General features: G+C 37.9%; 1 protein-coding gene across 1 annotated transcript in view; it reads right to left on the bottom strand.

The window, feature by feature from the left end:
* The window catches only part of LOC121443688 (protein Jade-3), a 100,034-nt gene that overhangs the window by 45,149 nt on the left and 27,272 nt on the right, over positions 1-27,613 (bottom strand). The window contains exons 5-7 of the mRNA XM_041645493.1: positions 10,143-10,199; positions 8,928-9,007; positions 1,321-1,478 (exon numbers count right to left, since the gene is read on the bottom strand). Coding sequence (XP_041501427.1) covers positions 1,321-1,478; positions 8,928-9,007; positions 10,143-10,191 — 287 coding nt within the window. The 5' untranslated portion in view covers positions 10,192-10,199. The remainder of the gene's footprint in view (positions 1-1,320; positions 1,479-8,927; positions 9,008-10,142; positions 10,200-27,613) is intronic.

A 27,613-nucleotide genomic window follows, 5' to 3' on the forward strand; every position in this document is an offset into this window, starting at 1 on the left:
AGTAGGAGACGGTATCAATGATAAACAAGTGAAGCTTGGAACGTGTGTTAAACTAGAAAGGGTTTGGGAGTTTTCCTTAACTGAGTGTGGGGTGCCTGGGCCTGCATTCCTAGAAGTGATTCAATAGGCACTTCTAGAGCATTAGCAGGACGTATAAACATGCTGACAAGAGTAGAGAAATTGGGGATGTTTATCTCTAGCCTTTAAGAACTAACATGTGCTAGGTGGTGGTGGCACACACCCTTAATGCCAGCACTCGGGAAGCAGAGACAGGTAGATCTCTGTGAGTTCAAAACTAGTCTGGTCTACAGAATGAGTTCTAGGACAGGCTCCAAAGCTACATAGAGAAATCCTGTCTTGAAAAACAAAACAAACAAACAAAACAAAATAGAAAGAAACTAACATGTATTAGGCATGATGACATACGCTTGGAATCCCAGTACTCAGAGGGCTAAGGCAGAAGAACAGTAGTTTGAGGCTATTCTGGGCTATACAGTAAGTTCAAGGCCTGCCTAGACTATATAGTGAGACACTACCTCAAATAAAGTACTTTATTAAGTAGTAGAAATAAATGTAGAATGAGATTTATACTTTCTTACAGTAACCAACACGTTCTACCATTCCTTCATCTGGAGCTGTGTGTTCTATTTATTAATTCTTGCATTCACTCAGAATTATACTGAACATTCTACTTCACGTCAGACTTGTGGAGAGCACTGGGAACACCAAAATCAGTAGGATAAAATGGTTTCTAAAACCAGCATTACTTTGAAGAGCTTACAAATTCCTTTGGAATAAAATCTCTTTTCCACAAAATCTGTCTTTCTATCTTAACTGTTTTCAAGTCTTTGAAGTGAAGGTTATGTGCTTACAGTCACCCCAATTATTCTATTACTCCCTTTTCATTTGAGTTCCTGTTTTAGAAGCTATATGCTTTGGTTACTTACTAGTAGTACCATCACTGATGAGACTCCACTTACATTGAAGCAATTTCCTATGAGAAAGTTATCTCTTCAATTAGTCTTCAAAAGAAGACTAATTAGTCTTCAAAAGACTAATAAATGCTACTGATGGCTGAGTCAGATATGTAAATCTTGGGGAAATCTTTTCCTAATTTTAGATTGGACTTCAGAGCATTTCATCTTATAAATTTCTTAGATAAATGAGCTGAAATTTATTGATCAATCACGACCTGGTTTAATAGTTAGGTTAACTTTGTACATTAGAAATGTGTAGCTACTCCTCAGTTTCGCCACAAGAAAACACACAAAAAACTAAAAGAGCTCTTTTCCTAAGTCAAAGTTGTAAACATGCCAATACCTGAGAGAAGGTGTTGGAACAGAGTCTGGACTGGCTGGCACTTGTACTCCCTTTTCCCACTCTTCTTTCCATGTGTCAGTAAAGAGGTAATAGCTGTCAGGACTAACATGGTGAGAGTCAGGGATTTTCATCGCACTGATGAGGTCCTTTCGGAATACCTGGGAAGACACATTGCACATACTTTAAAATCACTATGAAACTGATACTGTTTAATGTTCTTTTAAAAACAATTATCCTAGAGAAAAAAATAAAAATAATTATCCATGCTCAATATCTATTACTTTCTTTTTTTTTAATAAATATTTATTTATTTATTATGTATACAATATTCTGTCTGTGTGTATGTCTGCAGGCCAGAAGAGGACACCAGACCTCATTACAGATGGTTGTGAGCCACCATGTGGTTGCTGGGAATTGAACTCAGGACCTTTGGAAGAGCAGGCAGTGCTCTTAACCACTGAGCCATCTCTCCAGCCCTCAATATCTATTTCTATTAGGAGAAACATCTCCTGATTCCTAAATGGGCATGACAACTTCTGTTTGGGAAGATTTGGCATACTGACTGGATTTAATTTAATGAAGGGTAAAAGGAGTCCTTCCATCATTTTTTTGGCTCCTTGAATTTAAATAAACAATTGTAGGTTATTCCAAAGAAGCCTTTTTATTTTAATAAAAGACTGGATTTAATTTAATGAAGGGTAAAAGGAGTCCTTCCATCATTTTTTGGCTCCTTGAATTTAAAGAAACAATTGTAGGTTATTCCAAAGAAGCCTTTTTATTTTAATAAAAGAAACAATCATTAACTCTCTTAAAGTAACACATATCTCCTGATAATTTACAATTATTTAGGCATTATCTCATTTAAAATTTTACTTAGAAATAATTATACTGAGACCACCATGGCCTACAGTCTTAAATCCTGTACAAAAAATTATAAAAATGGCACAGCATTCTTATGTATTCTTCAGTTAGTTTTGCACAATATTAACATCTTAAATACAGGGTAAATTGCTCATTTTTTTTTGTTTTGCTTTGACACAGGGTCTCATTGCATAGCCCTGACTGACCTCGAACTTGCTAGGTAGACCACCAGTTTGGCCTCAAATTAAGTGATTCTTCTGCCTCTGGATCTTAATGTTGGGACTAAGGGCATATGCCAGGATACCTGGCCTTAGAATAAATTTATCTAAACCATAAATATTCTTATTTAATTTTGAAAAAAGATCACACTAGCTAAGGTTGATCTAGAACTTGCAGGAATCCTCCTACTTCAAGCCTTGTAATTGCTGGGATTACAGGCCCAAGTTGTTACACTGGCTCCTAAACTAATAAATTAACATTACAGTATACTATTGCCTAATCTATAGACTTCAATTTTCACCATTTTTCCTTAGCATCTTTTTGCTTTGGAGTTCAACCCAGGATTCTGCATTACAACATAGTTGTACCTTCCTAGAATCTTCTAATCTGTGACAATGTCTCAATCTTTTCCTGTCTTTCATGACACTTGAAGAGTATTTGTAAGATATTTTGGAGTGTGTTCTGCCAATTGGGATTTGTCTGTTAATATATCAGAGATGTTAAATGTCTTCTTTACTGAAATATGACTACTCAGTTCAGACAGTATCTTGTCAAATTCCTTCAGATGTTGTCTTACTGGTTTTCATTGCTGTTAGGTTAGCATATTTTCCTTTTGTAATGTAAATATCTTAGACTAGACACTTAGAAGCCTAAAAATACCTTGCTTCTCAAATTGCTTGTTTCCTATTTAAAGGAAATTATTGATTTTTTTTTTTTTGTTTTTTCGAGACAGGGTTTCTCTGTGGTTTTGGAGCCTGTCCTGGAACTAGCTCTTGTAGACCAGGCTGGTCTCGAACTCACAGAGATCCGCCTGCCTCTGCCTCCCGAGTGCTGGGATTAAAGGCGTGCGCCACCACCGCCCGGCTGAAATTATTGATGTTTTATAAAAATATTTTATCTTATTCTGGATATGTACTTTCAGGGTACCTGAGGAAGGTATATTCTTTTTTTTAAGATTTATTTATTTATTTATTTATTTATTTATTTATTTATTTATTTATTTATTTATTTATTTATTATTTATGTATACAACATTCCTTCTATGTATGCTTGCATGCCAGAAGAGGGCACCAGATTTCATTATAAATGGCTGTAAGCCACCATGCGGTTGCTGGAATTGAACTCAGGACCTCTGAAGAGCAGTCAGTGCTCTTAACCTCTGAGCCATCTCTCCAGCCCGGAAGGTATATTCTTTACTGTCTATTTTGGTAAAAATGCAATTTGATAGATATTAGTTAGATCTACTTTACTATGTATGTTCTTTAGAACTTCTATTTTCTGATTTGTTTTCATTTACTTAATCTTTACTTTAGTCTGATACTTTAAGATATATTCCGTTTAACTTTTCCGCCTGTGGTGCTGGACATAACCCTGGGCTTCACATCTACCACTGAGCTGCTTTATCTATTCTCCCATTTTGTTGTTTGTTTTTTTTGTAAAGCAGGACTTAATACTGTAGTCCAGGCTGGTCTCAAACTTGAGGCAATCCTCCTGCCTTAGCCTCCTATGTACTAGTATTATAGACATGAACCACCGTGCATAATTCTTCAACTGTATCATATTTTACAATTACATGCATTATAGTTTTCTGTTTCTTTCTTTCTCCATCAGATGCGCATTTTTTTTACTCACATGCAAACACAAGTGCATGTTTGCGCACCTAGAGATACATTACACTTCAGAAAGTTGATAGTTTTATTCTAGTTTTCTTTATACTCAAGACTTTATTTTAGCCAGCTTATCCATGTTTTTCACTATCAGTGAATTACTCAAGGGTAAGAAGGATATGAGTAAGTATGATGTGGCAGGTAAGAGACTCCTAGTGAAGGATTATTGGAGTCAGAGGGGTCAAGGACACCACAAGAAAACCTACAGAATCACTAACCTGGGCTCAGGGGCTCACAGAGTCTGAAACAACAACCAGGGAGTCTGCATGGGACTGACTTAGGCCCTTTGCATATATGTTACATTTGTATAGCTTGGTCTTCTTGTGGGATTCCTAACCGTGGGAGCAGAGGCTGTTTCTGACTTTTTGCTGGCGTTTGGGACCATCATCCTCATACTGGGCTGCCTTGTCCAGATTTCAACTTGATATGTCATATTTGGTTGGTATCTATGGGAGGCCTGCCCTCCTCTTAATAGAAATTGAGGAAGAGTGGATTGGGGGGGGCAGAGGGGATGTGGGAGGGGGACTAGGAGGAGAGGAAGGAGAAGAAAGAGTGACTTGGTTGTAAATAAAGAACTAAAAAATTATGTAGGATCTAAATATATAAATCCAAAATATAAAGTAGGGTGGAGATGTAGTTCAATAATACAGTACTTGTCTAGCATGCACAAGGCATAGGTTCAATATCTAATACTTATGAAAAACCTAAAATATAAAGCAAATACATATAAGCCCATATTAAAAATTATATAATTAAAATTTTTTTCATTTATTTATTGAGTACACATGGTGTGTGTGTGGATGTGCCATAACTCAAGTGTCACGGTCAGAGGACAACTTGCTGGAGTTGGTTCTCTCCTTCTACCATGTGACTTCTGGAGGTAGAATTAGGTTCTCAGACTTGGCACCAAGTGCCTTTACCCACTGAACCATCTTATCAGTCCTATATTTTTTTTTAAGTCAGTGAGAAGATATAAATTTCTACAGAATATCATCAAATGTATTTGTTAACTCCTTCAGCAAGTGAATCTTTGCCTAACATCATTCCTGTCCTGTATTTTAGTATACCAGTCTTAGTGAAAAGAACAAGATAAAGGGAGAAAAAAAGTAATGTTATACTGGAGAAACCTCATGTTAATCAAATAATAATCCTTGATATAATGTTACAAGAAGGGCTCTTCATCCCATTATATCATTCTCCCAAAACTTAATTATAGTCTAATCATAAGACAAATATGGGAAAACCCAAACTAAAGAAAATTCTATTGAACACTCAATATTGTTCTTAAAATGGTTTTTTAAGATTTATTCTCATATGTGTATGAGTGTTTTGTCTGCATATATGTATGTATAATACATGTGTGCCCAGTGCCTGAGAAGGTATCAGATCCCCTGGAAGTGGAATTACAGATGGTTGTGAGCTTTTGAAGAAAAGCCAGTGTTCTTAATTGTGAGAATGAGTGGAACCTATGATTTGCTTCTAACCATAGACTATTGCAAATGTTTTAGAAGATAAAACAATTAAAAAATACTGATGTCATATAAAATTTCAGTCTAGCATATGGGATAGAAAGATTCTCTTTGTTGCCTCTGAGAAAGTGGCCCTGTTGTGAGAGAAGGCCAAATTGCAAGAAACTATAAAATCTTTTAGGTACTGGGTGCTTTCTGTCAAAAGACTGCAAGAAAACAAGGATTTCAAGTCTTTCAGCTTCAAGGAAAGGAATTCTGCCTATAACTTGAAAGTGAATTCTTTTCGAATCTCCAGTGAGAACATCCCAGTGAACACAGAGTTTGCAGCCTTAAAAGACTCTGAACACAGAATCTAGCCACACTTAGTACAGACTACTTACTCACAGAAACTGAGATAATAAATGTATACTATTTTAAGCCATAAATCTTGTGATTATTGCCAATGCAGGAACAGATAACTAATGCACTCTTTTTTCCTTTCTAGCCAAAAATGTTTACTCCTACTAAAACTGAAGGAGCACAGGGTCAATTTTTCATAATTTAATTTCCACTGAGGAAAGTCTGTATGATCCACTAAATGCAAGTACAGTTCTGATAGTTTGATGATCTTGGGGCAGATGACCAGCATCAGAGAAGTGAGCTAGTAGTATTTGAAAAGCTGTCAGGACTCAGTCCTTCCCTCTCCAAATACAACCTCTTTACCTAGCCTCTTCTTGTACTATCTCCCATCCTCTAATGTAACTTTTTTCAACACTAGGCTATAAGAGTTTGAGATACTTCATAGATCTCCAAGTCTAGCTCTCTTTGATTTCCTGGTTCGGGGAGGACAGCTGTAGAGCTGGGAACTAATTCCTCAAATGAAATCAGTGTGAAGAGAGTGTCTGGGTCCCTGGCTAGAGGGCCCTATTCTCTAGGCCCTCGCCCTTGGAGGTACATCTGTGCCCCATCCCCACCCAGAAAAGTTCCAGAGGCCTGAGAGGAGACTCCCCACACCTGCAACCATCCCCTACTGCATCTGAGACCATCAGAGCCTTGGCCCCACTTACACTTTGAGAGGTGAGTGTCTGGATTCCCAGCTGGAAGGCCCTACCCTCTAAGCCCTAGACCTTAATATTAATCTACATATCTATAAATACCTGATGTTTGACAAAGAAGTCAAAAGTATACAATGGAAGAAAGAAAGCATCTTCAACAAATGGTGCTGGCATAACTGGATGTCAACATGTAGAAGAATGCAAATAGACCCATATCTATCTCCATGCACAAAACTCAAGTCCAAATGGATCAAAGACCTCAACATAAATCCAGTTACACTGAACCTAACAGAAGAGAAAGTGGAACGTACACTTAAACGCATTGGCACAAGAGACCACTTCTTAAATATAACCCCAGTAGCACAGACACGGAGAGTAACAATAGGTAAATCGGACCTTCTGAAACTAAGAAGTTTCTGTAAGGCAAAGGACATGGTCAACAAGACAAAACAGCAACTTATAGAATGGAAAAGAATCTTTACCAACTCCACATCTGATAAGAGGGTTGATCTCCAAAATATATATTAAAAAAACCTCCTAAAGAAACTAGATATCAAACTACAAAATAATCCAATTTTAAAAATGGGACACTGAACTGAACAGAGAATTTTCAACAGAGAAATCTCAAATGGCCAAAAGACACTTAAGCAAATGCTGAACATACTTAGCCATCAGGGAAATGCAAATCAAAATGACTCTAAAATACCATCTTACACCTGTCAGAATGGCCAAGATCAAAAACACTAATGAAAGCCTTTGCTGGAGAGGATGTGGAGTAAGGGGAACATTCCTTCATTGCTGGTGGCAGTGCAAACTTGCTCAGTCACTTTGGAAATCAGTATGGCAGTTTCTCAGAAAATTGGGAATCAATCTACCTCAAGACTCAGCAATACCACTTTTGGGTATATACCCAAAGGATGCTCAATCATACTACAAGGACATGTGCTCAATTATGTCCCTAGCATTATTTATAACAGCCAGAACCTGGAAACAACCTAGATGCCCCTCAACCGAAGAATAGATAAAGAAAGTATGATATATATTATAATACACACATACACACACACACACAATGGAGTACTACTCAGTGGTAAAAAACAATAACATCTTGAAATTTGCAGACAAATGGAGGGAATCAGAACAAAAACCATCCTGAGTGAGGTAACCCAGACTCAGAAAGACAAACATGGTATGCACTTACTCCTAAGTGGATATTAAACATAAAGCAAAGGATAATCAGTCTATAGTCCACAACCCCTGAGAAGATAGGAAACAAGGAGAACCCTAAGAGAGACATACACGGATTCCCCAGGAGAGAGGAAGTAGACAAGATCTCCTTCATAAACTGACAGCATGGGGGAGGGTATTACGGGAGTGGGTAGGAAAACATGAGGGTTCGGTAAGGTTGAGCTGGGTGAAGGACAGAGAGGGAGAGCAAGGAAAGAGATACCTTGAAAGAGGGAGCCATAATGGGGTTAGCGAGAAACAAGGCACTACGGAAATTCCCAGGAATCCACAAGGATGACCCCAGCTAAGAATCTAAGCAATAGTGGAGAAGCCACCTTATCTGTCCTTCCCCTGTAATCAGATTGATGACTATCTTAATTGTCATCATAAAACCTTTATCCAGTAACTGATGGAAGCAGATGCAGAGATCCACAGCTAAGCACTGGGCTGAACTCCTGGAGTCCAGTCATAGAGAGGGAGAAAATATTATGAGCAAAGGAGTCAAGACCATGATGGGGAAACCCACAGAAACAGCTGACTCAAGCTAGTGGGAGCTCACTGACTCCAGACTGACAGCTGGGGAACCTGCATAAGACTGTACTAGGCCCTCTGAATATGGGTGACAGTTGAGGGGCTTGAGCAGTCTGTGGGGCCACTAGCAGTGGAATCAGAATCTATCCCTAGTACATGAACTGGCTTTTTGGAGCTCATTCACCTTGTTCAGCCTAGATTGTTCGGCCTCAAGTGATGTGACAGAGTTTGTTGGCTCACCATGGGAGGCCTCACCCTCTCTGAGGAGTGGATAGGGGGTTGTGGGGTGGGGAGAAGGTAGGGGGAGTGAGAGGATGGGAGAGAGGAATTGGGATTGGTATGTAAAATAAAATTGTTTTAAAAATAAAAATAACTCCAGTCAAACAAAAAACAAAAAAAAGAAATCAGTGTAAAAATTACCATCTCATAAAAGAGAAATGAAATATTTCTTAGAAACTAAGTACAATTACCAGAAAATGAGCCTATCTATCCAGTGGTATATATTTTACTTTGCACATTTTCAAATTCTGGGTATTGTAAGTATGTTGGAAGAAGGTAGATATTGGCTTTTAAATGTGAAATTAAATATTTAATCTCACCTCAGCAGACTTCTTATGTTCCTTGGGATTTTTTGACATCTTCCTATACATTAAGCTAGAAGTAAAGGAAGTAGAAGGACCTGCAAAAGATAATTAGAAAAAAATACTGAAACATATTAACCACTACTTTAAATAAATGTTAACTAACTAGATATATGAAAGACAGGAGATCACATAGATATCATACTAATGAAGAAAAAATTCAATTGTGCCCAAGAGAGAGAATCTTAATGGAGTTAAACATTAGTGACTACCCAGACTATAAAAGCTTTAATAATGACTGTGAAGATTCAACTTGGTGTTAATCCTAATTCATGTTCTGCCAGGAGAAAACGATCTATCAACAAACAACCACCACCTCCCCAAAAAATTATAGAAAAAACTAAGAATGTGGTACAAATAATCTTTTAGAAGCATGGGATAAAACTGGACTCTCTGAACATGGCGAACAATGAGGGCTGATGAGACAGACGCAAAGGACAATGGCACGGGGTTTTGATCCTACGTAATGTGATGGCTTTGTGGGAGCCTAGCCAGTTTGGATGTTCACCTTCCTAGATATGGACGGAGGGGGGAGGACCTAGGTCTTACCACAGGGCAGGGAACCCTGACTGCTCTTTGGACTGGAGAGGGAGGGGGAAAGGAGTGGGGGGAGGGGGAGAAGGGTGGGAGGAGGGGGAGAAGGGTGGGAGGAGGGGGAGGGAAATGGGAGGCTGGGAGGAGGTGGAAACTTGTTGTTTTTTTTTCTCCTTTTTTCAATAAAAACAAACAAACAAACAAACAAAAAACAAATAATCTTTTAGCACTTACCTAAGGGTACTGTTAAGATTTTAAACAAATCAATGTTTGACCCACAACCAAATATTTAGCACCATAGTTATAATCAAAATCAGGATCTATAGTTTATATTCCCAATACTTTTTTCTTCCTTTCAGAAGTTCTATTAAAGCATTGGTAGATTTAGCTTTTGTTACACTCATATTTAATGTAAAAAGGTGTTATATTACATATAAACCAATTCTATTTATTTTTTTAATTTTTTTCTATTTAATTTATACATTTCTAATGAAATTAAATAAATAAAAAATGGATCTTGACCTTTCCTTTTCAGAAAGATTTAAATTGTTGAAGGAAGCACGCAACAGTTTATTCTCAAGTCAAAGAAGATATCCTCAGTTGGCAAAGATACACAGGTTACTAGCTAGTTCTACTCACACTCATCTGAACTCTCACTGCTGCTGAAAGGTCTCTGTCGTTTCATCATGGTGCATCCTAGGAAAGAGAACAACACTGAGTGAAATGATCAATATAGACTTGTACTAGATGTCAGCCCACACCGAGAAGCTGACATTAAAGAACTGCTATGAATTCAAAGCCAGCCTAAATTATAATAGTGAGACTATCCCAACAAATTAATTCAAAGAATTCCAAAGGTTGAGTGAGACCATAACATTAGTCCAAACTACAGATGCTGAGTGGTACACTGCTGGCCAGAATCAAATTAGGGGGTGTCAGCTGAGTTATCTCCAGTTAGAGACCCCAATAAGAACATGAAAAGAAAAAGCAGTCATGAAGGCGTAACTTTCAAAGGCCTAGGTTGAAAGGCATAAGAAAATGGCTGAAAGGAAACACACCTCATTTTTTAAGAGAATGACCACACAGTCTTTCTTCCTGCCTCCTTTCCTTTTTCCTTGTTCCTATTTTCCAAACAAGAAGCCTAATCTACGCCAGGCAGTGGTGACTCGTGCCTTTAATTCCAGCACTTGGGAGGCAGAGGCAGGTGGCCTCTGTGAGTTCGAGGCCAACCTGGTCTACAGAACAAGTGCCAGGACAGGAACCAAAGCTACAAAGAAAAACCATGTCTTGAAAAAAATTGGTGTGTTGAAAAAAAATCAAAGGGAAAAAAAGAAACCTATTCTAAAATATCTCTATGTACATAGTAAGTTTTCTTATAAAAAGTTCCAATATTGTGAAGCTTTGGACTACATCTTCCCTGAGTGTTGTTAATAACAGATTGAGTCTATCACCTTTCTGAAAACATACTTACACTAGAGTTAAGGAAGACACAAACACTTAAAATGAGAAAGTGTAACATCTGTCTTCAGGTCATAGTGTTAGTGGTGTTGAACAGCAAGGAACAAATTAAGAATGGGTGATGCTGAGGAAGCCAAAAAGATTTTTGTTCAAAAGTATGAGAGGAAGACAGGTCTGCTGGATTCTCTTCCACAGATGCCAACAAGAACAAAGGTATCACCCAGGGAAAAAATACACTAATGGAGTATTTGGAGAATCCCAAAAAGTACATACCTGAAACAAAAGTGATCTTTGCTGGGATTAAGAAGGGAGATAATAGCTTATCCTAAAAAAGGCTATTAATGAGTAACACCATATATTACAAAACAAACGTCTTGTGGCTTTTAATGTGTACCGTAATTTAATTCATACAACAGAATTTAGATCATGAACATCTAACAATGTTTTTATTGGACCATCGTGATTTAAATAAAATTGACTCGCAGTAAAGTGGATATGATGTTTCTAAAAACAACAATTTCAATTGGCATAAATACTGTTACTGCTTTCTCAAGATAGGGCTGGACAAAAAGAAATCAGCAACTTAGGCCCTTACTTTTAAATTCTTTATTATCTAAAACCAAGATGTAATTCAGAATTGCCTTAAACACCCATTCAGAAACACACAAAACTGGAACTACTATATATGTGATTGGTAGCATTCTTTGCCACTTTATTAAATGGAAATATTAAGAAAAAGGAGATAGTTTGTAAGTCGTCAACAGCAAGAAGTTAATTAAAACAATCACAGATCATGAATAAAAAAACAAACACTTAAAATCATAAAATATTAAAAACACAAAGTAGAATTGACTTTTGTCAGTTAAGGAATGACAGTCACAGAAAAAAAAATGATAGTACACACTACAAAGATACTGACTTCAAGCCACTCACAATCTACCAAGGTGGTAGAAGTTCAAGTCCATGGCCACTACTGTGTAACCATGGGCAACAAGAGACACAAGACTTTACGTTAAAAGGCTTGTCCAGTTCTACTTCTGGCATAATTGTATATGCAGTTCTGGGGACTCATTTCTTAATAAAACTGGTAAAGTTATTTCAATTAAAACCATAATAGCCAAACATCAGAAACCTCTAGAAATGGTCTTAAGGGCATATAGCAAAGGAAGGAACATCTGTTCAAGATAATCTACTAAAACTCAAGGTAAATAAATGTCAATCTATGGCATTTGACCTCAATTCATTCCCTGTCTCTTTAGCATAGACCTCATGCCAGACTGGTGCAGCTAAGAACATAGAGTTTCCTCTTCCTTAAATGCCAGTTGGAAGTCTTTCTTCCTGGGAGATCAGTACCATCAATACTGTTTATTCTGTCACCAGTTATTAAAAAGTTGTGTGGGGCAGACTCCTTTTTTATTAAAGATTTCTGCCTCCTCCCCGCCACCGCCTCCCATCCCCCCCTCCCCCAATCAAGTCTCCCTCCCTCGTCAGCCCGAAGAGCAATCAGGGTTCCCTGCCCTGTGGGAAGTCCAAGGACCACCCACCTCCATCCAGGTCTAGTAAGGTGAGCATCCAAACTGCCTAGGCTCCCACAAAGCCAGTACGTGCAGTAGGATCAGAAACCCATTGCCATTGTTCTTGAGTTCTCAGTAGTCCTCATTGTCCGCTATGTTCAGCGAGTCCGGTTTTATCCCATGCTTTTTCAGACCCAGGCCAGCTGGCCATGGTGAGTTCCCGATAGAACATCCCCATTGTCTCAGTGTGTGGGTGTACCCCTCGCAGTCCTGAGTTCCTTGCTCGTGCTCTCTCTCCTTCTGCTCCTGATTTGGACCTTGGGATTTCAGTCCGGTGCTCCAATGTGGGTCTCTGTCTCTGTCTCCTTTCATGAAGGTTAATATTCAGGAGGATGCCTATGTTTTTCTTTGGGTTCACCTTCTTAGACTCCTTTTTTTCTACCTAGTCCTCAATCATGGGATGGAGACAATGCCTTGGGTGTGGTGCCACTAAAAATACTGAGTCCTTGATTGTCTTAGTCCCAGCTTGAGGGGTTGAGATTCTATAGGAAGGCAAGCTCAAGAGACATGGAGCTACCATTCAGAAGGACATTGCTGTGATTATTCCCCAAAAAGGGAAGTCAGAATAGAGGGCTCTAATTCTTCCCCCAGTGGATATGACTTAATTTTCAAACAAGTTATGGCAAGTTCAAGGATAGGTTGTCAAATACACCAAAGCAAACAAGAAGAAAAGAGGGGAAGGAAGAGTCTCTTGGGAATCAGAAGAAACCTCTCTCTACAGTGTTGGGATTACATCAACGGCCCTGTATATGCTCTGCAAGTACTCTACTACCGAGGTATACTTATTCCACTCCAGAAGAAATCTCAAACACCAATTATCAGGAACTATATCTTCAAAGGAGTGCTAATTTGATCTTACTGGTCTGTGTAGCAATTTATACCCCAAGCAAGATGTATTGAAAATAGCAAAACGGGGGCTCCAGAGACGGATTGGTGGCTAAGAGCATTTCCTGCTCTTGCAGAGAACCTGGTTTCAGTTACCAGCATCCATATGACAGCTCACAAACATATGTAACTCCACTTAAAGGGGTTGTGATGCCTTCTTCTGGTCTCTGTGGGCATCAGGTATGCACATGATGTATATACATATATACAGGCAAACCAATACATCTAAAATAAAAATAAATAACCATTGTTTTAAAAAGCAGCAAAAAAAAAAATAGCTATCAATGAGTGGAGTTTAGAAGTGAAATGTGGGGCAGGGTGACACAAACCTTTAATCCCTGAATTCCAGAAACTGAGGCAGGTTGCTCTCTAGGACTTCGAGGCCAGCCAGGTCTACATAGTAAGTCCTAGGCCAGTCAAAGCTACTTAGTGAGACCCTGCTTCAAACAACAATCATAAAAATAAAAGAAAATGGAGTGTGGTTAGGGAAGGGAAGAGACAAAGGAACACTTCTCAAAAACACCATCTTCCTAGGGTGACTATGGGCATAAACCAAGTTCAAATGGCCAAAAGACACTTAAGATCGTGCTCAACTTCCTTAGCAATCAGGGAAATGCAAATCAAAACAACTTTGAGATATCATCTTACACCTGTCAGAATGGCTAAAGTCAAAAACACCAAGGATAGCCTTTGCTGGAGAGGCTGTGGAGGAAGGGGTACCCTCATCCATTGCTGGTGGGAATGCAATCTTGTGCAACCACTGTGGAAGTCAGTGTTTCGGTTTCTCAGGAAATTCGGGATCAACTTACCCCTGGACCCAGCAATACCACTCTTGGGAATATACCCAAGAGATGCTCTATCATATGACAAAAGCATTTGTTCAACTATGTTCATAGCAGTATTATTTGTAATAGCCAGAACCTGGAAACAACCTAGATGCCCTTCAATGGAAGAATGGATGAAGAAAGTATGGAATATATACACACTAGAGTACTACGCTGTGGTAAAAAACAATGACTTCTCGAATTTTGCATGCAAATGGATGGAAATAGAAAACACTATCCTGAGTGAGGTATCCCAGACCCAAAAAGATGAACATGGGATGTACTCACTCATAATTGGTTTCTAGCCATAAATAAGGGTCACGGAGTCTACAATAGGTGAACCTAAAGAAGCTAAGTAAGAAGGTGAACCCAAGGAAAAACATATAGTTATCCTCTTGGCTAAGAACCTTCATCTGGTGATGGATGGAGATAGAGACAGAGACCTACACTGGAGCACTGGACTGAGCTCCCAAGGTCCCAATGAGGAGCAGGAGGGAGAACATGAGCAAAGAAGTCGGGACCACGAGGGGTGCACCCACCCACTGAGACAGTGGGGCTGATCTATTGGGAGCTCACCAAGGCCAGCTGGACTATGACCGAAAAAGCATGGGATAAAACCGGACTCTTTGAACATGGCGAACAATGAGGGCTGATGAGAAGCCAAGGACAATGGCACGGGGGTTTTGATCCTACGCAATGTGCTGGCTTTGTGGGAGCCTAGCCAGTTTGGATGTTCACCTTCCTAGATATGGACGGAGGGGGGAGGACCTAGGACTTACCACAGGGCAGGGAACCCTGACTGCTCTTTGGACTGGAGAGGGAGGGGGAGAGGAGTGGGGGGAGGAGGAGAAGGGTGGGAGGAGGGGGAGGGAAATGGGAGGCTGGGAGGAGGTAGAAACTTGTTTTTTTTTTTCTTCTCCTTTTCTCAATAAAAAAAAAGAAGTTTGGTGGAGGAAATTTCAGGCCAATTTAACATCTAGGCAATGATATGGTTACTGCTCACTGATCTTAGCACTGTTAAGAGAGCAGTGATCTATGAAAAGCAAGCAATTTAGTGAGAAGCATGAACAAGTTTCAAGTCATAGAGAAGATGTGTTTAGAGAAATGAACCTTTAAAAAGAAACCTCACACTTTCGTATCAGGACTATAGAATAGGTACTCTGAAGTCTTAGGACTCCACCCACCAAATGCTCCAACATGTAGAAATGCAAATTCAATGGAATGAGAGAGGTGAGTTGAAAATGCCACTGAGGTGGGTTCTTGGTTCAAAAACAACTTCCTGTGAAGTGCTTGCCCTATTTCAGCAGCCAAGATTTTGTACAGAGTCCATTACAACTATTGTAGGTAGGGGCCAGACTATATCATGATCTGGCAACAGAATTTGGCAGCATAAACCACATGATACTGATTTTTGCAGTCATACAAAATACAAGAGTGCAGAGGTCATGGAAGTTTCCAAAGCTGATGAGGCTAGGCTGCATGTGAAAGAGATTCCAATCAAGGAGACCCTGAGAAGTCACTGTAGAAAAATACTGAGGCCCAAATTGCAATGCAGACCATAGAATGCTAGAGATGCAAAGATCATGAAACATGCACCAAGGATAGCTGCAGGCAAAAAGTGGAGTTATCCCAATAGATAAATTACATGTGCTACAGGGAGAAGAACTGGAGGGGCAGGGCTTCCCAAGCCCATTGGAGCCCACATGATCACAAGTTCCAGATGTTAGATATGGAGTTACAGGATCTGATGTTGTCCTGATGAGTTTCAGTCTTGCTTTTGGCCAATTTTTCCTTGTTATATCTCAAGTTCTCCCATTTGGAATGGGAGTGGTTTACACATATGCAAAATATAAGATGGAAGGGGCATCGAGGCTTGCACTAAGGTTGTGTCATTGTACACTGAAAGTGATTTGTTTTGCTTGTTTTAGTTAAAACTCTGTACTTATTTGTCTCAACAATGTTTTGTTAAGACTTTTAAGAGGACTTTTGAAGATGGATTAGATATATTTTGCCATATGAGATGAGCCTGAGGCTTTAAGGGCCAAAAGTGAAATATTAGTATTTAAAGTGATAGTTTGGTATCAAGTTGACAAGGAGAGGACTTGTTAATCTTTAATCTTAATGGTTATTAGAATTACCTTAGAACATATACCTCTGGATACATTAGTGAGGGCATTTCCAGGTAAAGATGGAAAGATCACCTTGAACATGAGCCACACCATCCTGTAAACTGGTGTGATTTATCTCTCTCTGTTTCCAGACTGCATATGATCTATTGTTTTATGCTTCTGCTGCTTCAGTCAACAGCTGCTACTGCCACTGCTTCCATGTATTCTTCACTATGACACGAATAAAGTAACTAATACAAATATTTGTATCTGTCTATAGTTCGTTTTTCTATAAATAATACTCAATTGCTTTCTTTCCCTTCACTTGAAAATGTTTGAAAAATAGTCTACAACCTGTCTCTTCTTTTTCACTTATAGTCTGTCTTTGCTTGGCTTCTATGACAGACATCTTAAACAGGTCACCTATTTGCATGTTTCCCAACCCTTGTCTGTGTGTTACATCCCTCTTGAAACAACTCCTTTGGCTTCTAAAAGCTTTGTTCTGGTTTCCTATATTATCATCTAACAATCTGACTATTTTATAAATGATGGTAGTTTCCTGGAGTGCCTTACATTCTTGAGGCTTTAGAAACAGCATCTTTTCTCTCCTTCCACTCTGGAGCATTTTGTAAAGTTTGAGATTTGGGAGAAAGGAAGAACAGTAGAAAAGAAAAATAAGGGTTAAGAATCGAAAAGCATGCATGAAAATGCCACAATGAAACCCTTTATTTTATACAATATATATATATATATTCTTTTATATATATAAAAGAAAAACATTAGGAAAAAATTAAATAATAGAAGAAAATAAAATCTGAAAATAAAAAAGTCCTGCCAACCAAATATATTAATATAAAAGATGACCAACCTTGATGTGACTATCTTCTCTACTGTCTCTCTTTTCCTGTAGTCTCAGTAACATTCTCTTTAGTTAAAAAAAAAATTAGAAAAGTTTGTTTTTTTCTTTACCTCACTCTGTAACATCTTATCAATCATTAAATCTTAGCATGTCAACTGCTAAAATAATCTTCTAAATGAACATTCCTTCAAACCTAGAATACAACAGTAGCTTCCTAACTGACTTTAATTGTCTTCAAATTTATCCCCTTCCTAACTGCTATAGAGACTTATCTAAAATAAAAATTGGATCGCATTACTTTGTTCTAAGACTTTAATAGGTGCCCTTTGTTCCTAAGGCCTTTACTAATATCCTTGTCAAGGCCAACATGACCTGCCACAATTAAGCAGCATCTATTTCTAGTGTGATCCCTCTCCATACTCTGCCCCAGTTTTATGTCAAACAATGCTAAACCTGTGTCTTACTCCCATGATTTACATGCTCAAACTATCTTTTCAAGATCCTTCATCAAAAATACTTTTTAATTTTTCAAACCTCCTAAGATATAGAAAAAGATGGTCAGTGATAGGTTACACAAGCAAAAAAACATTTGCTGCTAAGCCTGACAATCTGAATTTGACCTTTGAGACCCATACAGAGATGGAAGGAGAGAACTGAGCACCTCAAGCTTTCCTCTGACCTCTACAACTCTGTGGTGCGCGCGCGCGCACACACACACACACACACACACACACACACACACACACACACACACATGGATTAAGTTACTTTATTAACAGGAAAATGAATGCAACCAAAAAGCCTATTTCAGGGAGGCAAATATCACATGGTGCACACACACAGACTCAAAATACACGAATGAATAAACCAATAAACAAATACATCTTTTAAAAAGAGTAAAAAGAGAAAATTGTGAGTTTTCTTGGCATACATACTTGAGTTAACGTTTGTTTTTGTGTGGGAGATGGCCTAACCATTTTAAAGATTTATATTTTTGTATGTATGAGTGTTTTATTTGTATGTATGTATCAAAAAGTAAGCAGCATAAATGAATGGGCATGAGTGTATTCCAATACAAAATATTATGGACCCTGAAAAGGCAATTGAACAAAATTTTATGTGTTACAAATTATTCTTACTTCATTTTTTAACCATCTAACTCTAATCCAGAGGTGACAAGAAATGAATGAGCCTAAAAACTTGTCAATCTAATGCCTCTACCTCCCTAGTATTGAGATTATATGTATATGACACCATATTCAGCTTTTACATTTTTATTTTCCTGGCTCATTCATGCCCATTCATTTATGCTGCTTACTTTTTGATTATTGTATAAAAAAAAACACTGTAAAATTTAGAGTTCACCACTTTCTCACCCCTTAAATCCTGTGGGAGAGGAAATCCGAAGAAACTAAGGATTGCTTTTTCTATGTGTAAAACTTCACAATGCATCTCTCAGCTGAGGAGATTCAAACAGATGGAATCATCTAAGGGTTTTTCACTCATCCGGAACCTCTGACCAAGATAGCTGTACTCAGACTGAAACCATCATCAGGGCATTTATATTATATATTATATTTATGGTCTCAGTAGTATATCAGTCATTTTCTCATTGCTGTGAGCAAAAGATGAGCGAAAAGATTTATTTTGGTTCTTGGTATCAGTCATGACAAAGAGTTTGGAAGGACAGAGAAATTAAATTCAAGGCATCCAAAAAAAGGGGCTGAGGAGTAGGAGTAGGAAAATGCCAAGGGCAGGCCAGTAACAAACCTAAAAGGAGAGAGACAAAGACAGAGAGACACACAAACACACAGACACACATGTGTGTGTGTGTGAGTTGCTAACAAGCTTTTTCCTTTCCCCTATAGTCTATCAGAGCACTCAGCCCATGGGATTGTACTAATTATATTCAGAGTAGGTCTTTCCACCTTATTCTTTCCTAGTTCCTTGAAAATCGGATCAAATAAATTATTAATATTAACTACCATGGGGGGGCCATGGGTCAAAACATTTGGTGGTACCAGGAATTAAATGTAGAACCAAGTGCTCTATCATTGAACTACAGCTCCAGCTCTAGGTAGACTTCTCACATGACAGTTCAAAACTGTTCAACTTAACAAGGCAATAGCTGTATCACCTTTTATGACTTAGCCTCATAAGTAAACTTACTCTATTGTACTTAAGGGATCACAAACTCATTCAGATTTAAGTCAGGGATATAAGCCCTATGTCTTGATGACATGAGTACCAAGAATTTGCAGCTATATTTATACCTCCAATTAAGTTTTTCACATCATCTATAGTAAGGACCCACAATTATTACTCTGACCTAAACAGAGGAACATATAGGTATGTAACCATGCAAGTTTTACAAAGGACTGTAATCGAGGTCCTGACCATAAAAAAATTGAATACCTTCCTGTTTATTTCTGATGAAAATACAGATGATGTACCTTAGTGCATGTGCAATGTCTGAGGTTTTATTTTCCCAGAACTACAAAAAGATAAAATATCTCATAGGAGTAACTTTTAAGAATATAGAGAGGCCAGGTGGTGGTGGTGCAAGTCTTCAATCCCAGCACTCAGGAGGCAGAGGCAGGTGGATCTCTATGAGTGTGAGGCCAGTCTGGTCTGCAGACCGAGTATCAGGACAGGTTCCAAAGCTACAGAGAAACCCTGTCTCGACCCCCATACACATCAAAAAAAGCATCTAGAAATATTGGGGTGTAGTAACATTCACTTATAACATCAGCACTTAGGCAGCTGAGGAGGATCATAATAAAGCTAACCTGCCTTTTCTTCTTCTTTCCCTCTTATTTTTTTTTGAAGGAGGGCGTGAGACAGGGTCTCATATAGCCAAATCTGGCCTTGAATTCCTGATCAACTGCACAAGTGGTATGTATGATCATAGTATTATATCATCATATCCAGCTCTACATTTTCTTTTATTGGTGTCTTTTCAAGGTGACTTTACAGCACTTTGATTCTAGATTACCTTCTGACTTGGTTAGAGAGAATATATCAGAGGTACAGTGTAAGTTCTAAGTCAAGAAGCCTTTCTGCTTCTCATACTTATAAACTTTCTTAGACACTATAAACAAGTCAGGGCTAGTTGCTGTTAGATGAATGAATAACAGATAGCCTAGAGTTCCTATCCTTTATCTCTGTCCCAATTGTCAGATACCCTACCTTTGAAGCAGCTCCCTGCTTTACTGTAGTTGATCATAGGCATAATGGGGATTAGCTGAGAATAGCAAAACTGCTCAACTGAATCCAACTTACTTAATAAAACCACAGGTACCAACTACTTTTCTAACTAGTGATATAACATAGTTAACTGGTAGAACTCAGAAGACAATTATTGATTATCTGTGCTTACTATTAGTGAGTTAATTTAGATACAAGCTAAACTTACAAAGTAGAGACCTTTACTAGGATCAAATAAGGAAGGTGATAACTAATGCTATGATCATGGAATGGTAAAACACTTGGTCAAAGATGAGACCACAAATGTGAAGTGGTCTCATATTATCTAAGGCCAAGGCAATCATAAGATTTTTCCCAGACCAGAGATTGTTGCACCTGCAACAATCAGCTAACTAGAACATCAATGCTAACATTATAATTTCTTATCTCAAGAGTTTTAAGCTCCATCCTGAGAACTCAGCATTGTTATTAGAATCCTTCTCTTTTTTAGTTATAATCACCTTCTTATTTCCATCAGTGTTACCCTTCAATACATTCCAGTAAAGACAGATACCAACTCAAAAAGATTAATTATACACATGTAACTATAACATAATTTTTGTTTTCAAAACAAATATACCAAAACACACACATCCAATTACAAGCTTGTTTCTGAAAAAGCCTCTAGAGTAGCAAATGTTTGTTGCAGCAATATAGTCTCTCTAAATACACAGGACATTTTTTTTTTTTTGGTTTGGATTTGCCTTCTGTTCCTTTGGCACAGTATTTCTTCAAATAAAGGTCAACAGAGACATTTTTCTCTTTGAGAATGAATTTACATTTTGGAAGCAATCAAATGTTATTCTAAGTACATTCAAGCAAAGATGCCATTGAGGTGTGTGAAACCAGTTTTAATTAGAAACAAGGCAGGAAAACATATTTCAAGGCTAATTTATAATTTCAATTGTATGACCCAACTGTCTTAGTTATCAGGCTAAAATTCAAATGAGTACACACATACACAAAACAAGTAAGCAAGCAAAACCAAACCTTAAATTCTCTATAGCTCAAAAATGCAAACTTTAAGTTTCTAGACTATGGATTTGAGGAACTTTACAATGTGGCCAGAGCTAGCTTTTCATCTCACTTTCCTTATACAGTCTCCTCTTCTGTGACATTAAGCCTTCACTTAAGTGCCCCATTTTCATGTTTTGGTGCTATTTTAAAATTAATTTTATTTCATGTGTATGAGTGTTTGCCTGCATACAAGTGTGTGTGCCATTGCCATGTGTGCGTGCAAGCATGTGTGTGGGTGAATGTGTATGTGTATTTACTACATGAGTGACTGGTGCCTGCTGGAATCAGAAGGGGGTATTGAGTTCCCTGAAATTGTAGTTACAAACGGTTGTGAGCCACTATGTGGATCCTGGGAACAGAACCCAAGTCCTCTGCAAGGGCAAGTGCTCTTAACCTCTTAATTCATCTTTCTTGAATGGATGCATTTGTGCATATTCCTCTCCTGGACCACTCTCTATGTCCACATCATCTCTATTCCTGCCCCATATAGTGCCCAAAACTCTGATACTTACTAAATGAAGTAAATAATTCCTTTGGTAGTTTAGTGGCTTTGAAAGTAACTTAAAAAAGTATACTTCCAAAAATATTCTGAGTGGTAAATAGCTAATTTCTAACACACATTTAAAGGATGAAATTATGGAATGCCATGAAGCAACTGCTTTGCAGTCATACCTAAGGATTGATACTCAAATATTGAACAGAAACAAAAAGTTCCAGCAATATTCCATTCTACGTCGATGATAGATCACACTGTGTATAAAATATGATGGATGTCACTGTATTTTAGACATCAGGGTTCTGTGTTTTAAAAATTCTCCCCCAAATAATACCTAAGAGCAAATGCTACTTTGATAGGATATGGGCATATAACAAATTATTTCAAAGAATAAAGATTCTAGAGCTAGGCGTGTTTCTTGGTTACTTTTCTATTGCTACTTAGGGAGGGAAGGGTCTATTTCAGCTTACACTTCCAGGAAACATCAATGAGAGAAGTCAGGGCAGGATCTCAAGGCAAGGACCTGGAGGCAGGACTTGATGCAGAGTTCATGGAAGAATGCTGTTTACTGGTTTGCTTTCCTCAAGGCTTTCTCAGTCTGCTTTGTTGTACACTCTAGGACTACATGCCCAGTGTTGGTATCACCAGTAATATGCTGAACCCTACATTAATCCCTAATTAATAAATTGTACCATAGGCTGGCTCACAGGACAATCCGGTAGGTGTATTTTTTCAGTTGAGAAACCTTCTTGTCGAGTTGGCATAACTAACCCGTTTTTCATTTGAGGTACCTTTTGTCGAGTTGACATAAAACTAACCCGTATAGCACAGTAGCTGTGAATTTGTAATCCCAGAATTTGGGAGGCTAATAGGTTCATAAGTTTGAGGTCAGCCTGAGCTATACAATGATAAATACACAATAATAAATTGAGAATATTTTCAGAACACTGGTATGATGAAATGTAAAAATTGCTATTTCTATAAGTCAAAATGTTTAAGCATCAGCAATTCTATATGGTTCAATATATTTCAGGATTTTGTTCACATACAAAAACAAGCAAACAAAAAATTCCTTCCTTTGGTTTTCTTCTTTCATCTCCAAAGTCGATACTCACTTTAGAGAGCTTAAATTCCAGTGAGGTATCCAATCTTTCAATATACACCTCAAACTTCTAGGTCAGATCTGAGTACCAAATTTCTAATCCACTAGCAAACCATTTTATTATAGTGGCTTTGTTTCAGGTCTTAATCTTATAAAACAAAGTCCCTTAACAAGATTTCCTGATTCACGGGCATTTATTCTTTCCAAATGTTATTCTAATTATAAGACTTGGTGTAACACAGTTTGGGCACAATAAGCTACCTTTATTAATTCTAGGAATGAATGGCAGAACACTCCTGAAAATCAAGTTCCCAGATGAAAGTACAGGGTCAATCCTGTAAACATGCTCTTTCAAAATAAAGCCTACTATGATAACACATTTTTTCTTTTGCAAAGATGCCAATCATTAGCATAGCTGGGTACCCAGATTTTCTTCTCAGACTTAAAAACAGGTATACAAAACTCTGACAGTACTGATCAGGAGATTAAAGGAACAAGAATGGAGAAACACCTACCCTCCCCAAGCATGGTAGCACAAGCTCCAAATCCTCAAGTTGGGAGGCAGAGGCATAAGGATTACTCTAAGTTCAAGGTAAGCCTGAGTTGCATAAGACCCTGGGACTTGGGGGCAAGGAAAGAAAAGAGAGAGAAATTCCTATCCCCCTTCCTAATAACCAGAAATGGAATAGCTTACTTCTCAAGATAAAGGTTTGTTTGGTTAACTAGCCAAATTCACACACTTGGGATTTAAACCTAGGCACCACACAGGATCTATTCCATGGGCTGTGGCCATCCATCACTTATATTCCTTGATTAAACTCTGTATGGCTTCCAAACCTCTCAGGATTACACAGCTGTCAGAGGTGGTGCCAACCTTTTTTAACTCCACCTGTGTCCCTGCAGTCTCTGTTACCCAACAATTGGTTTCTCTTTCCAGTGCCTGCAGCATGGTCTTTTCTTCTCCCATGGCTTTGTATATACTATCCTATCCTCTTTACTCTGAACTGCTCATCATTACTCTACCTTACTAAATAGATCACTCTTACTCACATCAGGTTTCAAGTCCATCAACATTTCCTTCTCTCACTTGCCTCAGAGTGGCTAAGAACCTTTGTTATTTGCTTTTCAGTGCCAGTAATTTGTCCTTTTTAAAAATCAATGTGAGCACTGATAACATGCCCACTATACTTTATGAAAGTAAGACTCATCTGTGTCATTCATGTTGATAACTCTAGAGCCTAATACAGCATTCATTACATAATGAATACTCAGTAATTGTATAAATGAAAGATTAATGAGGACCTACTTAAAGGCCATGTGATTGGAATCTGAATAACTTCCCTTTCCCCCAAATGCATATAAATATACCTCCTGAGTCTAAAACATAGGACCCAAGATAGACCAGCAAGTTATAATGTTTAATTTTTTCTTTTTGGCAGTACTGGAAGTAGAGCCCAGCGCCTTATGCATGGTAGGCAGGTAGCATACCAGTGAGTTACACCTCCAGCCACAGCCTAGTGTTTGAAAGAGGCACTGTATTTGACAGATATTCTGATTTGAAGAAAACTTAAAATCAACAGTAGAAAATTCAGGGCTGCTCCGGGTACTGGATATAGCCATTCCCAAAAGCAACAGCAATCTGTGGCCTATTCATATACCAGAAAAATCTTTGTTTCTTAGGCTAACTTAAGTTAGATCTGACATGTGTTCTTAAAAGTCCAGCTATAAAATCAGCTAGAACTAGACATAGAGTTGGTACAAAGAACAAAAGAAAGCCTATCAACAAATCTAATTTGTGGTGACTACTAGTCCACAGAGTCCTTAATAGCTCCTCAGATGAACAGGCTTGGTCATGCTATATGACAAAAAGATGAGCTAGGTGTGATGGCACATACCTAAAATCCCAGGATTTGGTAAGTGGGTATGGAGGATCAGAAGTGCAACCCAGGCATGGGGTAATGAGCTCTAGACTACCCTGAATACAATGATACCTTTCACAAAATGAGGAGAATAAAAGACAGGAAAACAAACTGCCCTAGCTGGGAAGCACAGCAAATATCCAGGCTGGTTATTATCTTAAAAACTAATGTATTAGTAGAAACTAAAACAGAAACTAGATACCTAATAAGCTAGTGAAAGAAATAGTAGTCGTTAGTCGCAAGTACAGGGTTCTCTGAAAATATGAGTCTCTGAACTTACTTGCAGACTTATTTTTGTTCTAGTCATTCAATTTATTTATTGAGAAAATTACAGATATATTATATGAAGAAGCAGCTAATATGTCTCATAGGATTTTTTTAAAAAGAAAATCTAGTAACTGCTTAAGTTTCTGTCAACAGGAAAATAGCTACACAGAATAAGATCTATTCAGACTCTGGAATACTTGCAGAAGTTAACAACAATGAAATATGTCTACATATTAATTACAATGGGGTAAGAAACCCAAGTGGTATCATACAACCAAAGTCTTCTGCTACATGTTTCTCAAGAAACTTGAGAATGTGGGGGTTGAAAAAAAAACTCAGTGGTTAAGAGCATTAGCTGTTCTTTCAGATAAAACAAGTTAAATTCCATAAACCACATGGTGGTTCCCAATCATCCAAAACTCCAGTTCTAGAGGATTGGATCTTTATCTTCACAACACCAAGCATGCATATGGTATAATACATATATGCAGGCAAAACACTCACATGTAAAATGAAATGAATAAATTCTAAATGAAATTTAAAAATTAAAATAAAGTGTGTTGGACAAAGAAGTTATTACAATTATTCTTGACCCAGGCTGTCAGAGGCTCCACCTTCATCACTAGAAGAACAGAATGTAACAAAGCTCATACTGGCTCTTGAACTTCCATTTGGAAATACACCCATTAGTTTTACTGGCACTTTACTGACCAAAACAAGTTGCATGGTCACATCTAATTTCAAACAGGAATGAACTGTTGCTTATGTATGCCTAAATAACACACAGGCCAAATTAAATGCTCCCTCACTAGCACTCTCATGTGTAATAATTAGTACAATATGTACTATGGAGATATTAATAGACACATGAAAAGAGAGAGCTAAGCTACATGCTTTGCAATGTAGAAAATATTCACTCATAATACCTCTATTTGTGTAAATGAAAATGCCTATATGAAACAAATCTATATACTTACACACACACACACAAAACTGAGAATGGACTAAGAACACCAGAAATAACCAAAAGGAAAGTAACTATTTGTATGTTTTAATTTTAGTTAAGAAAATATAACAAAATATTAATTACTGGTAAATTTACTGATGGAGAGGACGTTCATCATATCACTCTTCTTCAAAGTTTTTCACTGCGTTACAATCCTTGAAAACAAGTGTTCAAAGAACCAGAAATGTTTCAGTCTAAAAAGACCACGGGTGAGAGACAGGGAAATAGGAAGTAAAAACATTTAAATAATGTGAATAAATTTGATTTTCTCTCTGGCAACTAAAGGGAAGAACATTCCTTTGTAGCATAAAAGTATTAAGGATAATGAGTGAGTTTTCTTTTGAACTAGTTGCTTTGGCTACTGTCAAAAGAAAAAAAATAAAGTTTTACTAATAGAAAAGAAGTACCAAAGCTAATAAGGTCATAACTCAGACAGCTCCACAATGTTAACTTGCTCACAGGCAAGAAGACAATAGATTTCAATTGTTTTAAATGAATAGGGCAATGTGCTATGCCTGAGACTCTTCTTTGTGAAAGATATCAGTTTTTAATTCAAGTTTGTTTTTTCTGTACATAGTTTATACATGCCTTTGCATGCCTAGAACCCAGTGATCCTTAATAGACAATGTGGAAGCTTACTGTGGTTTTTAAAGCACATGTGTTTCCACCATAAAGATAGTAATAAAAACACATGCAATACCTATGCATTTTGGTGCATTTAGGTTCTCCTTTCTTCAATGATTCTGTATCATATAACTAAGAAAAGAAAAATTATTTTATAATTTTTCCTATAAAAACAAAAAATATGGACAAAACAGATGGATCAGTGGTTAAAAGCATGTACAGTTCTTCCAGAGAACCTGAGTTCAGGATCCAGCATTCACATTGCTCAGTTTACTCCAGCTCCTATAACTCTGGAGTTATACTCCAGAGGATCCAACAACCTCTTCTGGCCTCTGCACATGTCCCCACCCAAACACATACATAAATCTTTGGGGGAAAAAAACTGTCCATAAAGCTTTTAGGTGTTCTCAAGTTAATGAAATTTGAATATACTGGAGTTTCATGTGTCCCGGCCCTACTATCCTCCATGAAAAAAAAAAAAAAGCCCTTCAACTGAGGAGAGTTGGGAGGAGAGGTATCCTTCCCCACAGAAGAGCACACCAATTGGTTATCCAGTGCCCTGAAGACATTGTGTGTGTGTGTGTGTGTGTGTGTGTGTGTGTGTGTGTGTGTGTGTAACATTATATAGACTGAGCAGATTACATTTAGGAATATATATGTATATAGATATACATACACACATGCAATAACAATTAATGAAAGAAGAGGCCATGAATTTGAAAGAT

This window comes from Microtus oregoni, unplaced genomic scaffold, assembly GCF_018167655.1.
Source record: "Microtus oregoni isolate MIOR12 unplaced genomic scaffold, Mior012 000112F_000, whole genome shotgun sequence".
Classification (NCBI taxonomy): Eukaryota; Metazoa; Chordata; class Mammalia; order Rodentia; family Cricetidae; genus Microtus; species Microtus oregoni.